The sequence below is a fragment of the Bubalus kerabau genome, chromosome 20, assembly GCF_029407905.1.
Source record: "Bubalus kerabau isolate K-KA32 ecotype Philippines breed swamp buffalo chromosome 20, PCC_UOA_SB_1v2, whole genome shotgun sequence".
NCBI classification, from domain to species: domain Eukaryota; kingdom Metazoa; phylum Chordata; class Mammalia; order Artiodactyla; family Bovidae; genus Bubalus; species Bubalus kerabau.
The window spans coordinates 25,094,962-25,111,653 of NC_073643.1; the positions used below are offsets into that span (position 1 = coordinate 25,094,962).

General features: G+C 41.0%; 1 protein-coding gene across 3 annotated transcripts in view; it reads right to left on the minus strand.

The window, feature by feature from the left end:
- Positions 1-16,692, minus strand: part of CNTN4 (contactin 4) — a 1,031,287-nt gene that overhangs the window by 163,191 nt on the left and 851,404 nt on the right. For all 3 annotated transcript variants that reach the window (XM_055557494.1, XM_055557495.1, XM_055557496.1), the window contains 2 exons: positions 14,913-15,049; positions 12,252-12,381 (listed from right to left, as the gene is read on the minus strand). In XM_055557494.1, the coding sequence (XP_055413469.1) occupies positions 12,252-12,381; positions 14,913-15,049 (267 nt within the window). The remainder of the gene's footprint in view (positions 1-12,251; positions 12,382-14,912; positions 15,050-16,692) is intronic.

Genomic DNA, 16,692 nt, shown 5'->3' on the forward strand with positions numbered 1-16,692 from the left:
TGGTTACAAAATGATAGCACCCATTAGTTGTAATTATTAGGTCATCAGTTCCTGGAAGGCAAAGACTATGAATCAGGGATCTTGGACCTAGCACAGTCCTTGCACAAAGTAGATGTTCAATTAATATATGCTGAATTAATGTATGTTGTAGGAGAGAACTCAGGAATTCAGTTCAAGACAGGAAATACCCTTTTCATGATGCTTCACCTGGATATCAACGGCTTCTTGAACTTCATGGCCTGTGTACAGGACACTCCATCCTCTCTGGAGTTGGACCTCAGTCAAATGAAGCAGGATTATCCAAGAAACAATTCAGGCTATCTGTACACTTGTCCCTCAAAATCCAATAGCCATGGAGAGACTGGTTCCAGGTACCAAAATCCATGGATGCTTAAGTACCTCATTTAAACAGCAGGCTACAATGAATACAGCCAGCCCCCCATAACTGGCAGATGTAGAGTACTGGCTGTACTCTTTCACCATGCGAACTGGTGTGATGGTAGATGGTTAACAACTGACTCTCCAAGCAAAATAGAACACCAAAGAACTTGCGTTTTGAGCTTGCCAATTTCTGATTGTCCAAGTGTAGGGTTGAACCAGAGCAGTGTCACCTGGAAACTTGTTTGAAGTGCAAACCCTCAGGCCCCTCTCAAGAACTACGATGTCAGAAATTCTGGAGGTAGGGCTCAGCTTTGTGTGTTTTAATGAGCCTTCCAAACAGTTCTGATGCATGGTAGAGTCTGAAAATCAGTACCATAGAAAAATCTAATTACCTTCTGATCTGATCAATTAGAGCAATATAACTTCTACCCATTGGAATCATTCCTGGGTGATTAAGGAATAAAGAGTCCTGGAGTCTCTACCAAGGACTAGTTGGTAGGGAGGATGTTATCAGGTCCGTTCAGTTCACTCACGCAGTTGTGTCTGACTCTTTAAGACCCCGTGGACTGCAGCACACCAGGCTTCTCTTTCCTTCACCAACTCCTGGAATTTGCTCAAACATGTCCATCAAGTCAGTGATGTCATCCAACCCTCTCATCCTCTGTTGTCCCTTCTCCTCCTGCCTTCAATCTTTCCCAGAAACAGGGTCTTCTCCAATGAGTCCTTTGCATCAGGTGGCCAAAGAATTGAAGCTTCAGCTTCAGCATCGGTCCTTCCAATGAATATTCAGGAGTGATTTCCTTTAGGATTGACTGCTTGGATCTCCTTGACTCAAGAGTCTTCTCCAACACCACAGATCAAAAGCATCAATCCTTTGGTGCTCAGCTTTCTTTATAGTCCAGCTCTCACATCCATACATGACTACTGGAAAACCCATAGACTTTACTAGACAGAACTTTGTTGGCAAAGTAATCATTCTGCTTTTTAATATGCTGTCTAGGTTGGTCATAGCTTCTCTTCCAAGGAGCAAGTGTCTTTTAATTTTATGGCGGCAGTCACTATTTGCAGTGATTTTGGAGCCCAAGAAAATAAATTCTGTCGCTGTTTCCATTGTTTCCCCACTTATTTGCCACGAAGTGATTGGACTGGATGCCATGGTCTTCATTTTTTGAATGTTGAATTTTAAGCCAGCTTTCTCACTCTCCTCTTTCACTTTCATCAAGAGACTCTTTAGTTTTTCACTTTCTGCCATAAGGGGGTGGTGTCATCTGTGTATTTGAGGTTATTGACATTTTTTCCAGCAATCTTGATTCCAGCTTGTGCCTCATCCAGCCCAGCATTTCACATGATGTACTCTGTATATAAGTTAAATAAACTGGGTGACAATACACAGCCTTGACGTACTGCTTTCCCAATTTGGAACCAGTCTGTTGTTCCATGTCCGGTTCTAACTGTTACTTCTTAACCTGCATACAGATTTCTCAGGAGGCAGGTCAGGTGGTCTGGTATTTCCATCTCTTGAAGAATTTTCCACAATTTGCTCTGATCCACAAAGTCAAAGGCTTTGGCATAGTCAATAAAGCAGAAATTGATGTTGTTCTGGAACTCTCTGGCTTTTCCTGTGATCCAGTGGATGTTGGCAATTTGATCTCTGGTTCCTCTGTTCTTTCTAAATTCAGCTTGAACATCTGGAAGTTCTCGGTTCACATACTGCTGAAGTCTCCCTTTGAGAATCTTAAGCATTACTTTGCTAGCATGTGAGATGAGTGCAATTGTGTAATAGTTTGAACATTCTTTGGCATTGCCTTTCTTTGGGATTGGAATGAAAACTGACCTTTTCCAGTCCTGTGGCCACTGCTAAGTTTTCCAAATTTGCTGGCATATTGAGTGCAGCACTTTTACAGTATCATCGTTTAGCATTTGAAATAGCTCAACTGGAATTCTATCACCTCCATTAGCTTTGTTCATGAGGCCCACTTGACTTCACATTCTAGCATGTCTGGCTCTAGGTGAATGATGGCACGATCAGGGTTATCTGTTTTGTGAAGATCTTTTTTGTACAGTTCTTCTATGTATTCTTGCCACCTCTTCTTAATATCTTCTGCTTCTGTTAGGTCCATACCATTTCTGTCCTTTATTGTGCCCATCTTTGCATGAGCACAATACCATAATTTTCGCTTGGCATCTCTAATTTTCTTGATGAGATCTCTAGTCTTTCCCATTCTATTGTTTTCCTCTATTTCTTTGCATTGATCACTGAGAAAGGCTTTCTTAGCTCTCCTTGCTATTCTTGGGAACTCTGCATTCAGATGGGTATGTCTTTCCTTTTCTTCTTTGCCTTTAGCTTCTCTTCTTTTCTCTTCTTCTTCTCAGACAACCATTTTGCCTCTTTGCTTTCCTTTTTCTTGGGGATGGTCTCGATCACCACCTCCTGTACAATGTCACAAACCTCCATCCATACCTCTTCAGGCACTCTATCGATCTAATTCCTTGAATCTATTTCTCACTTCCACAAGAGATTTGGTTTAGGTCATACCTGAACGGTCTAGTGGTTTTCCCTGCTTTCTTCAATTTAAGTCTGAATTTGGGAATAAGGAGCTCATGATCCAAGCCACAGTCAGCTCCTCGTCTTGTTTTTTCTGAATGTATAGAGCTTCTCCATCTGTGGCTGCAAATCGATTTTGGTATTGACCATCTGGTGATGTCCATACATAGAGTTGTCTCTTGTGTTTTGGTAGAGGGTGTTTGCTATGACCAGTGCATTCTCTTGGCAAATCTCTGTTAGCCTTTGCTCTGCTTCATTTTGTACTCCAAGCCCAAACGTGCCTGTTATTTCAGGTATCTCTTGACTTTCTACTTTTGCATTCCAGTCCCCTATGATGAAAAGAACATCTTTCTTTGGTATTAGTTCTAGAAGGTCTTGTAGGTCTTCATAGAACTGTTCAATTTCAGCTTCTTCGGCATTATTAGTTGGGGCATAGACTTGGATTACTGTCATACTGAATGGTTTGCCTTGGAAACGAATAGAGATCATTCTGTTGTTTTTGAGACTGTACCCAAGTACTGCATTTCAGACTCTTTTGTTGACTAACTATAATGGCTACTCCATTCTTCGAAGGGATTCTTGCCCACAGTAGTAGATATAGTGGTCATCTGAATTAAATTCACCCATTCCAGTCTTTTAGTTCACTGATTCCTAAAATGTAGATGTTTACTCTTGCCGTCTCCTGTTTGACCACTTCCAATATACCTTGATTCATGGACCTAACATTCCAGGTTCCTATGCAATATTGCTTTTTACAGCATTGGACTGTACTTCCATCACCAGTCATGTCCACAACTGGGTGTTGTTTTCACTTTGGCTCCGTCCCTTCATTCTTTCTGGAGTTATTTCTCCACTGATCTCCAGTAGCATATTAGGCACCTACTGACCTGGGGAGTTCATCTTTCAGTGTCCTATCTTTTTGCCTCTTCATACTGTTCATGGGGTTCTCAAGGCAAGAGTACTGAAGTGGTTTGCCATTTCCTTCTCCAGTGCACCATGTTTTGTCAGAACTCTCCATCATGACCCGTCCATGTGGGTGGTCCTACAGAGCATGGCTCATAGTTTCCTTGAATTAGACAAGTCTGGGATTCATGTGAGGGACGAATGTATGGTACTGGGCTATTAAAGAGCTCCCCCCTGGTGACTCCCAAGCAGCAAAATTTGAGAATCACTGAAATAGGGTTTACTGATAATTGTGCAGCTGTCTGTATTATAAGCTTTTGGTATGGATACTAGTTTAAAACAAAACAAAACAAAACAAAACCCAAACTTCGTATTGCTACAATCACTTCAGATTTGCAGGAAGTTTTCACATGTGATCTCTTTTAGTTTTGACAGTGACACCCTCGTTTTATTGATTAGTGAAGGGTTAGTAACTTGTTAAAGATATCAAATTTGCATTTGAGATCCATGTGCATTGCTTTCCCTCTTTCTGATGAGTTAAGTAAAGCTCCTATCAGACAATATTTGGGTAAGAAAGGCATCCCTCCTCTCATTAGATGCTGTTTACACTCAGCACATTTGATTGTAATCTGGCTCAATGAGCCAGTTGAAAAATCAGACTTAGTTGCAGATGAGCACTTGTGAAAACCCCTGTGAAATGACTTTGAGTTTAGCTTTAGTGTTTTTCTAATTTGTAGGCCAGTCATTTGGACACATGGCAAATTAACCATATAACTGCTCAAGCCTGCACCTCACTTTAATCGACCATCAGTTCCTTAATGGCATCTGAGTGTCCTGCCAGGGTCTGATGTCTTCCACCACAGAGGCCAGGAGAATGCCCACGGTCCTGAACCATCAGATAGGAACTCCTTGGACCAAGGCTACTTCTATCCCTTATGCAGTACTGGCAAAATCAAGTCATATTCAAGACCACTGGGAAGACACTCAGTTGCTCTTAAGGACAGTTCATCCCATTTCAAAATCAAAGATACTCTAGTGTGTATAAAATAGACAGCTAGTAGGAATCTTATGTTTAGCACAGGGAGCTCAGGTTGATGCTCTGGAGGTGGGATGAGGGACAGATGGGAGGGGGATCCAGGAGGGAGAGGATATATGCATACGTGTGGCTGATTCACTTCGTTGTACAGCAGAGACTAATATAACATTGTAAAGCAAGTATACTCCAATTAAAAAGATATAGTAATAATTATGATAATAATTTGATTCATTGTAGATCATTTGACAACAAAGGAAGGCAGAAAAAAAAGGAAAAAATATCTCCCATATTCCTACCCAATAAAAAGATAGTCTAGTGACACTGTTGGTTATGATCCAGGTCAGCTGGACACAGTGCCCAAGCACCTTGCTCTAGCACCATCACTTGTCTTCTGTAGAGGATGCTGTTGGTACCTCACACAGATTCTTTATTCTGGCCCCAGATGCTGTGAGCACTGGTTGCTTACCAACTCCAGCTGCCCCCTTCTCTGGGAAGTTGACTGGGAGGTTTTGCTCCATATACCCTGCCATTATCAGCACCACTTAAGGGGCAGATCAATGAATAACCGATGAAGATATTTTAAAAAAGGTCAGCCTCCTTGCCTGAGGTGGGAATAGTTCTGAGATGCACTTATGCTCCAGACATCACCCTCTAGAATGCGAAATAGGCTAGACTTTACCTGGGATCATGTCCCTGCTCCCTGCTTTCCAACCCCTGTCCCTAGCCTGCTCTCTTATACATTTTGCTCAGAGGACACTCCTCCAGTGACTCACAGGTACCTAAACCCCTGCCTCAGCTTTTGAGGTCTTAGGCATACTTTATCCTTGCTGTTCTTGTTGAGTCACTTAGTTCTGTCGAACTCTTTTGTGACTCCATGGACTGTAGCCCACCAGGCTCCTCTGCCCATGGGATTCCCAGGCAAGAATCTTGGGGTGGGTTGCCATTTCCTTCTCCAGGGATCTTCCCAGGGATTGAACCCACATCTCTTGCATTGCAGGTGGATTCTTTACCACGGAGCCACCAGATATATACAGGATGACATTGGTATTCTGTATGGAGCAGCACAGAAAATTTCAAGTTTGGCAGTTCAATCAGCATCCCCTAGTACGAATATGATCATCTATCTGAGTAGACACAAACATTAAACATGAATAGAAATATTTCATTAGAAAAGTTATCTTAATAAAATACTTAATTTGGCTTTTTAAATTGTATTTTTTTGGTAGAAGATTCAAATTCCCCTAAGATTATAAGACTCAGTTCGCTGTTCCAATTCCAGCACACTCTTCTACGACCCAGGGAGTTGTGTGGTTGCTCACAGGTGTACATCATACGAGTGAATCTCATCCATGACAGAAGCTAACATAGGAGAAGAAGTCGGGAAACAGTTGCCTTGAGGAGTAATAAACTATCAACTGTAATAGGTCAGTCACAAACAAGGATGTACTTTTTCTATTTAAAAGTACTCATCACCAGGCTACTCTAATATACTGACCTCAAGGTAAAGGTCTACAGCATTTGCCCACCCAGTGAGTAAATCACCCAGCACCTAGGTTAATTATTTAGCAGTTTCAATCCATTAAATATAGATACATTACATATACATTAAATACCCAGACAGAATACGTAAAACAAGACTCAGGGAAAAGCCTATTAAACATATGCTTCCTAACCATCTCTTATTCATGACCTTAAGGCTGTTTCCCAGCACCAAAGGGAATCTCTCTCTAGCACTGGAGGATACTGATAATGGATCAATAGCTGCAACCAGCATACTTCTTTTCTTCCTTATACTGAAGTATCTTGTTTTCATTTTGTTTCTTGGTTCAATTCAACCTCCCTAAGATTGTAATACAGGTAATAATTAATCGGTTATTAAATCCATTACCACCCAGCAAGAAACTAAGTGACTTGTGAAATACAATTGTATTAAAGCTTACTCAACCAATATTCACATATGTGTATTTTTAAATAATCAAATGTCTTCTCCTTCTTTCATTTAATAAGAACTCTAGGGATTTACTCATTCAATACTTAACTGCCCTTTAATTCACTTGGAATATACTAGTGTGATTTTCTGGGGCAGGAAAAATGGGATATTAAATAGAGAACTTCTAAGCTTGTTCAATATCTTCCAAAATTGGCCCTTAATTAATTTTTCCATCTTCCTCTTTCAAGTTTAAACTTTGCTGATACATTTTATGTATTTGAATTAAAATTTCTGAGAAACATTCAGGATTTTCTATGGGCAAGAAACTATCTAGATGTTTTATAACTTTTGTTCAGGCCTTTTCACTCTGCACTGTTCCTGGTTCTTTTTTTCCTTTTGCCTGTATAAATATAAATTATTTTTCAAGGTTCACCTGACTAGCTCAGTCCACTGGTCAAACTCTCTTTCCTGAATTTCTGGAAGACTTACTATTTGTATCACTTGTTTGGAACTGGATAATTTACTGACATGCCTTACAGTTCTTACACTCAATAAAGCTGAGGTCAGGGAGGAGGGTTAAATAACTTCTCAGGCATTTTCATCTTTACTGATCTTGCTTGCTGATCTCAAGGGAATTAAGAAAGGCCTCAGACCAAGAATTCAAATGGAATTAGTTCTAACTAGAAATGACTTGAAATAAACCTCTGAATGTAAGAGTTAAATCAGTGATTATCATCTCATAGGCCTTGAACCACCCTTGGTAGAGGGAAGAGAAAGGAACTGGTGAGGATCCTAGGATATGCATATCAGACAGATATATAGACACAGATATAAATTGGCCTTCCCAGGGGGTGCTAGTGATAAAGAACCTGCCTGCCAATGCAAGAGACATAAGAGACACAGATTTGATCCTTGGGTCAGGAAGACCTCCTGGAGGAGGGCATGGCAACCATTCCAGGATTCTTGCCTGGAGAATCGCATGGACAGGGGAACCTGGCAAGCTTCAGTCCACAGGATCGCAAAGAGCTGGACACAACTGAAGTGACTTAGTGTGCACATGGATATAGATATGGATATCTAGAGATGGATGTATACACAGTTGACTTAGTGTGCACATGAATATAGATATGGATATCTGGAGATGGATGTATATACACACACACATCTCATTGTTGTTGTTGTTCAGTTGCTCAGTTGTGTCCAACTCTTTGCAACCATACTGTTATGCTCCTCTCTGGGAAAGTGCTCTAGATAAAAATCATTTAATAGCCTTTCTCACTTCAGGCTCTGCTTTTGGGACTGTAGTCATCCTCTATCTTTACTCCATGATTACATCCTGTATTTTCCAGTCATTTGTTACCATCAAATTTTCTTATTTTAACAAAAGGACCTACAAAATCTTTAATAATTATAATGGCGTCCCCAGACTTTTAAACTGGACAGCTTTCACCTGGAGGGTCTAAAGACAATGTGATTCATTCCTGAGGCCACACACCCTCCACTGTAGCTGTTTTCTAACCAGTTGACACTATGTTTAACAAAGAATTGACTTCTTTTTGCAGAACATTCTACTGTAATCTACCTTTGTGAACTGCGCTCCACAACAGTCAGCTTCAACTACGAACAATCAGAGTCCACTTGGCGAGGATGGGACCATTGTACTTGTCCTGGGAAGCTGGAATTATCGTTCTTAACATTTATAGTGGGGAAGGTATGTGTGTGGGGGACATCCTTACAGTAGCCACACTGATGTTGACTCCAAGACCACAGAATCCTCCATGGCCTCTTTGAAAAAGACTGCAACCTCATGAATCCTCAAAAATTCTTATCTTTGATTGGGTGTTGGTTCAGGTAAAGAAGCTGGTGAGGACAACAATTATGGAAGCAGCTCCTTTCTTTTTTACCTTGCATGGGTGGACGAACATTCAGCTCAGGAGCATCCACTTAATCCATGTCAGATCCACATGCGAGGCACCAAGAAGTGCTCTGCATAAGGGCAAGTGAGGACTCTGAATCTGGGCAAATTATCAGGACTTATGGAATCAGCTCTCTCTGTGTGTTGCTTTTCTCTTATTTATAACCTTTCTATTACGCTCCAAGAAGAACTGCTGCTTAGACATTTAAGAAAATTCCGAAGTCAAAGTAAAGATTTTTCTATAAGACAAATGCAAGTTGATGGTCTGAAAGTTTTTTTTATTTTTTTTATTTTTTAATGCCTAGAGCTTTGTTAATTCACTTAACCACTGTTTTCAAAGATTTACTTCACTCATTAATTCATTTTTTAAAACAGTTTCTCAACTCCTTCATTACTTAGTGCAGTCATTCATTCTTACATTCATTCAATATTTAATGAGTGCATACTATGTGCTTCAATATTGCATTAGGTCCTGATGATTAAATGAGTGAAACCAAGTATGGTCATTGACATCACAGGGAAGTTAAAGTGCAGTGAGAGAAAAAGACAGAGAAATCACATTAGCAAATGTAAATGTACATGCAGCGTGATATCAAGGAGCATTAAAAGGCAGGATGAAAATTGTAACAGTAGGAGCTGACCTGGGCATAGAGCCAGGTATGACTTCCTGAGGAAGCCAATATGGAGTTGGGAGAGGCAGCCTCAGTTCAGTTCAGTTTAGTTCAGTCACTCAGTTGTGTCTGACTCTTTGCAACCCCACGGATTGCAGTATGCCAGGCTACCCTGTCCATCACCAACTCCTGAAGCTTGCTCAAACTCATGTCCATTGAGTCAGTGATGCCATCCAACTATCTCATCCTCTGTCATTCCCTTCTCTTCCTGCCTCTAAACCTGTCCCAGCATCAGGGTCTCTTCCAATGAGTCAGTTCATTCCATCAAGTGGCCAACGTATTAGAGTTTCAGCTTTAGCATCAGTCCTTCCAATGAATATTCAGGACTGATTTTCTTTAGGATGGACTGTTTGGATCTCCTGCAGTCCAGGGACTCTCAAGAGCCTTCTTCAACACCACAGTTCAAAAGCATCAATTCTTCGGTGCTCAGCTTTCCTTATAGTCCAGCTCTCACGTCCATACATGACTACTGGAAAAACCATAGCCTTGACTAGATGGACCTTTGTTGGCAAAGTCATGTCTCTGCTTTTTAATATGCTGTCTAGGTTGGTCATAACTTTTCTTCCAAGGAGCAAGTGTCTTTTAATTTCATGGCTACAGTCACCATCTGCAGTGATTTTGGAGCCCCCCAAAATAAAGTCAGCCACTGTTTCCACTGTTTCCCCATCTATTTTCCATGATGTGATGGGACCGGACGCCATGATCTTAGTTTTCTGAATGCTGAGTTTTCAGCCAACTTTTTCATTCTCTTCTTTCACTTTCATCACGAGACTCTTTAGTTCTTCTTCATTTTCTGCCATAAGGGGGTGGTGTCATCTGCATATCTGAGGTTATTGATATTTCTCCCGGCAATCTTGATTCCAGCTTGTGCTTCATCCAGCCCAGCATTTCTCATGATGTATATAAGTTTTCTCATTTCTGCATATAAGTTAAATAAGCAGGGTGACAATATACAGCCTTGATGGACTCCTTTCCTGATTTGGAACCAGTCTGTTGTTCCATGTCCTGTTCTAACTGTTGATTCCTGACCTGCATACAGATTTCTCAGGAGGCAGGTCAGGTGGTCTGGTATTCCCATCTCTTGAAGAATTTTCCACAGTTTGTTGTGATTCACACAGTCAAAAGCTTTGGCATAGTCAATAAAGCAGAAGTAGATGTTTTTCTGGAACTCTGTTGCTTTTTTGATGATCCAATGGATGTTTGCAGTTTGATTTCTGGTTCCTCTGCCTTTTCTAAATCTGGCTGGAACATCTGGAGGTTAACAGTTCACGTACTGTTGAATTCTGGTTTGGAGAATTTTAAGCATTACTTTACTAGCGTGTGAGATGAGTGCAACTGTACGGTAGTTTGAAAATTCTCGGCATTGCCTTTCTTTGGGATTAGAATGAAACCTTTTCTAGCCTTGTGGCCACTGCTAAGTTTTCCAAATTTGCTGGCATATTGTTTGCAGCACTTTCACAGCATCATCTTTTAGGATTTGAAATAGTTCAACTGGAATTCTTTCACCTCCACTAGCTTTGTTCATAGTGATGCTTCCTATGGGCCACTTGACTTCACATTCTAGGATGTCTGGCTCTAGGTGAGTGATCACATTATTGTGGTCATCTGGGTCATGAAGATCTTGTTTTGTACAGTTCTTCTGTGTATTCTTGCCACCTCTTCTTAATATCTTCTGCTTCTGTTAGGTCCATACCATTTCTGTCCTTTATTGTGCCCATCTTTGCATGAAATGTTCCCTTGGTATCTCTGATTTTCTTGATGAGATCTCTAGTCTTTCCAATTTTATTGTTTTCCTGTATTGCTTTGCACTGATTACTGAGGAAGGCTTTCTTATTTCTCCTTGCTATTCTTCGGAACTCTGCATTCAAATGGGTGTATCTTTCCTTTTCTCCTTTGCCTTTAGCTTCTCTTATTTTCTCAGCTATTTGGAAGGCCTCCTCAGACAACCATTTTGCCTCTTTGCATTTCTTTTTCTTGGGGATGGTCTTGACCACTGTCTCCTGTAGAATGTCACCGATCTCCATTCATAGTTCTTCAGGTACTCTATCAGATCTAATCCCTTGAATCTATTTGTCACTTCCACTGTAAGGGATTTGATTTAGGTCATACCTGAATGGCCTAGTGGTTTTCCCTACTTTCTTCAATTTAATTCTGAATTTTGCAATAAGGAGTTCATTATCTGAGCCACAGTCAGCTCCTGGTCTTGTTTTTGCTGACTCTATAGAGCTTCTCCATCTTTGTCTGCAAAGAATGTAAGCAGTTCTGAGTTGGGAAGAAGTAAATGAAATGAAGAGGGGACAGAAAAGCATTTGAGGCAGAGGGAACAGTGTGGACCAGTGGACCGAGGAGGAAGAGAATGTGGTAAACAAGCAGCTCAGAAAGCTCAGCACTGCTGAAGAACAGAAGGAAAGGGGCACATGTTGAAAGATGGGGCTGGAGGGGCAGTCCATAGTGTATAATCTGGAAAATTTATATGTGAAAGAACAAAATGCACTCTGCCTGACATTCAAAGAAACCCGTCCACCTAAGGCAGCTCTTCCTCTCTCCAAGCTCAAGTTTACACCCCATCAGACACCAACACATTTCAGAAACTTTGCACAGTTTGGAAGAGGGGTTGATAGAGGAATAAAAATGAGTGCCAGGGGAACTGCATCACCCACTGCAAGCATCAGAAGAAGCTGATCTGAAGAGTAAGTGGTCTCCTCTTACTGCTTGTAGAATGCATTCCTTCTTTCTCGAGAGGTATCTTCAGTCTAAAGATTTCATCAACCTTTTTTCTTGGATGGAATATTTATGCTTGGGAAAGCACATGTTAGTTTAGTGATTTCAAAAGCTTTTACTTTTTTGTTCTTTCCAGTATAAAGACTCACCTATCACACTAAGCTCTGCACTGGAAAAGATAACTCCGTGTTTATTCTCTGCCACACACTGATACATGCCAGCATCTGAGAGGTTCACTATTGTTATGTTGAGTGTTCCTTGCTCGATATGAATTCTATCCTGTGAAAGAAAAGAGGAACACAAAACAATGACCTTCTACAACTGAGACCTTAAGCCATCTTTGCTACTTGTTATATATCAAAAGGGCTTAATGGGAGGAAAATTGCCATCATATAAACAATTTACATAACATGAGCTATTTATCTGTCAACTAAACTTGTGGCAGGTCAGATGCTAAATGAAACAACCCGTACATCAGTTGGTAAATGGAATTTAAATTGTAGGACTCTCCTGAGTTATCACTGATTTAATTGTGAAACCCTCAGATTAATATCCCCTCTAAAGAGATGAACTTTAAATTTAAAATGATTTTTTTTTAACTCCAAGGTTTTGTGCTAACTGGGGGTGAGGAGAGGGAAATACAAGGAAATTTACTGTTTAGAGTAGTTAAAACACTCAAATTATGAGCAGCCAACACTTTGAGGGTTAAAAGGACTGTACTGTTCTTGGATGAAGCAGAAGCACATATATAATGTTGTTGAAGTTTACTAAGAATAAAGAATAAGTATTGATAATTTAATGTTCTGTTACTTGACTGCTGTTGGTGGCATGAACTAAGCTTAGGACCATCAACTGGTAACCAATCTGAAGACAGCAAAGTGAGTGTATCAAACAATAGACCTTCTTCATTCATCAGCCTGAGGCTACATAACTTGAGGTGTCAATTTTTATAAATACCCTAAAGGACCTCCTTTTCTCCAGGAGACCTGCCATTTAAAAAGTAAAATATTTTCTGTTTGCCCTAGGGTTGTGATTTAGCTGTCTGGCATCCATGATCCCTCACCTTAAATAGAGGAAGGAAAATGCCAGTTACCTGGGCACCTACACTTAAGTGATTTGAGGCTGGCTTTTAGAATTGAGAGAATCATGGGATGAGCAGGAGCCCTGCAGTGACAGGAGGAGGTATGGGTGGCACGGTGTGGACTAGGCTTGTTATATCTGCCTGTTTCTGAGGCTGCAAGGGCTGATATCCTGGCCAGTGCTCAGAGTGGTTGTTCTTGCCTGGAGCTGATGGGGGAAGAAACCAGAGCACAAGAAACTGGCTGTCAAATTGGGGCCTGGGGAAAATGTCATATTTCAGCAAAAATTTGAATTCAGTGGGAAAATTAAACTGGACACAATTGTTCCTCATCCTAAGGTCCCTCCACCTCATTTATTTTTATAGGCATGATTCCTATCTCTTTCAGCCTTCTTGACAAGGTTATTCAGATTTCTTTGTTAGACTGCTGTACAGGTTGGTTACCTTTCTAAAAAAAATTTTTTTTTTTTTTTTTGCATATGATTTGGAATATTGGCATGCAGGCGTATTTTGAAAAGGAGTTATTTTTGTCTGTCTTGCCACTCATTTAGCAGATTGGGTGGCTACTTCCACCTCATCTCCTGGGCTGTGTGCTTAACTACTCAATCATGTCCGACTCTTTGTGACCCCATGGACTGCAGTCCACCATGCTCCTCTGTCCATGGGATTTTCCAGGCAAGAATACTGGAGTGGGTTGTCATGGCCTCCTCCAGGGGAATCTTCCCAACCCAGGGATCAAACCCAGGTCTCCTGCACTCCAGGCAGATTCTTTAGGGAATCTGCCAGGGATTGGGAAGCCCATGAATATTGCAGTGGTAGAGTATCCCTTCTCCAGGGGAATCTTCCTGATCCAGGAATTGAACTGGGGTCTTCTGCAATACAGGTGGATTCTTTACCAGCTGAGCTAGTAGGGAAGCCCTTCCTTGGGCTGCTGGTCCAGAAATAACCAGACTCATGGCTTCTCTCAGGTCCTGGATCTGCGAGGATACTGAGGCTACTGCAGTTCCTGCCCAGAGCCAGTAGAAGACGCAGCCTGGTACCCTCTACCTCTCTCACATCACAGAGTCCTGTTAAGCCAGGAAACAGTTTGGCCACTTTTTCACTTAAGCCTAAGCTACAGGGATACTGCAACCTGGTCTCCAAAGAGGATTTTTAATATCTGAGCTTTCAGCTACTACTGCCTGCTTCAGGGCCTACAGACTGGTGCCTCCCACTTTGCTCATCGCTTTTAGTTGTTCTACTTCTGTTCCATTAAGAGATGTCAGTCTCGAGTTTGCACACACCACTGCTACATGTCTGAGGCACAGTGAGCATTTTGCTGGTCCATGTACTGGACTGTGTTGTTCACTAGTCTTCCCAGACAGAAGACAATATAAAACCACACTGAAGGGCAGAACTGGAGAGTCTTACACACTCACTTGTACATGCAAACTTGTATCTTAGCACAATTACATGATCCAGACCTTCAGCATAATTCTCCAGTTGTAAAGCCAGTGATGTTAATCTCTGAAGACCAAAGATCCGGTATGGATGTTTAACAAGGCTGAGCAATGCTTGAAAATTGGATTTATGTACAGTTTCTATCTATCAACCACATTCACTTGTTCCACTATTAATGGCATTTGGTTATATAATTTTGGAAACAACTGGTCATTTTTCTCTTTCCATAGCAACAAGACCACACGCCACATTAAAGTCAATATTAAGACACAATTTTCGTTCATTTGCTTACCCGAGATAAAAGTGGTTCGCCATTTTTCAGCCACCTGTATGTAGGCTTGGGCCTTCCATTGGCTTTACATTCCCAGAAGACGTTTTCTTCAATGGCCACATGGATGTCATTTATTTTTTGACTCCAGTTCGGTTGAGCTATAGCAGTTCACAAAGCAAAGATGTACATTCAGTGCATGCTCAACTCATGTTTATCATATGCAATCAAGGGACAAAAAAGGGTTTATGATAAAATTAATTTTCCAGAGGTTATTGCAAACGCTGGGTGGAAGTTCAGTGGGTACTTTTAGAATAAAACACCCCACCTCATGTCCAACTCTGAATGTCCTGTTTTTGCAGCCTATGTGGCTGTTTTTTCCATCACTAAAGCAAAATGAGCAAAACTATCACGAGCCATAGGGTAAAATTAACTGCTCCTCTTCCGAAATAGCTATTCTTCATTTTTTCCAAAAGAAATCTCCCACCACCACTCTGTGACTTTAAGCTGGGCTCATGTTTTCCTAGCTACCCACTGTGTTTCCCTTCATTTGCATCTAGAGGTAATTCTAGGATGAGGTTCATACCAACGATAGCTGGTATGTGTGTGGAAGTGATGGGGGCAACCTCCAGGTTACTGACTTAAAGATACCAGCCCTGGATTCTCATTTTTCTTTCCCACTGATTAGAAAGTGACAAGCGAAATAGCCTTGGGCTCACAGATGAAGCTATGTAGGATGAAGATGCTGACCTTGAATGATCTTCTGGAATAAAGCAACCCCAGACCCACATGCCTATTTTGGGAGAGATATGTATGAAGGAAAGAACTTCTTTAAGCCACTATATTTGTATGTGTCTCTCACACGCATCATATAAATTATTTCTGTGACTCCTTTCTCCTTCAAGACTGTCATCATTTTCTATTATTACCTTTTTTCATGTTGATAGAATATTTTCTATTAGCATATGGCCTTACAATTCCAAATCTCTGAATGAGCCCTGGTTTTCACCAAAAGCTTCTTAAGGAACTGGGTCCTGCCCTACCTAACACAGGAATTCAAGACTGTACTCAATTCCCACACTGCCCAATGCTGTACTCCAGAGGTCCCCAACTCTCCGGGATCTAATGCCTGATGATTTGAGGGGGAGATGATATAATAATAGAAATAAAGTGCATGATAAGTGTGATGCACTCAAATCATCCTGAAACCATCCTCCCACCCCTGGACTGTGAAAAAAATTGTCTTTCGTGAAACTCGTCCCTATTGCCAAAGAGGCTGGGGACTGCTGTACCACTCCCTCCTACAACCAAAATTGTGCCTCATTTCTCATGCTTCAAATAAAGTCCCATTTTCTCTCCTTGTTCTTAAGGGAAATAAAGACAATGCTAACCCACATTCCCTAAAAAGTCGTCATAATATCAAGCCTTCCCTAAAGCACTACTCATGCTATTGGTAAACTATAATGGCACATGTAATTAGGCAGAAAACCCTCAGCCCAAAGTGCAGAAGCAAAGAGTAGTCTGGAATGTATCTTTGCCCTGTGCACTTGCATGATGCCTACCAACTTGAACCCAATAGTTAGAACTGGTATTCATATTTAATTAGAAGATGCTACTCAATATTCTTAACATATCTCTTAGCTGACTTGACCTCAGTATCTTTATTCGAAGAGGTTACCAATCATTCATAATTTAATTCAAAAGGAAATGACTAGTGTTGAGCTCAAGCTTATATTATCAATAATGGAAAAAAAAAAAAAAAACTGGAAAAACAACTCACTTAACCAGCAGAGGTCCCTAGGTC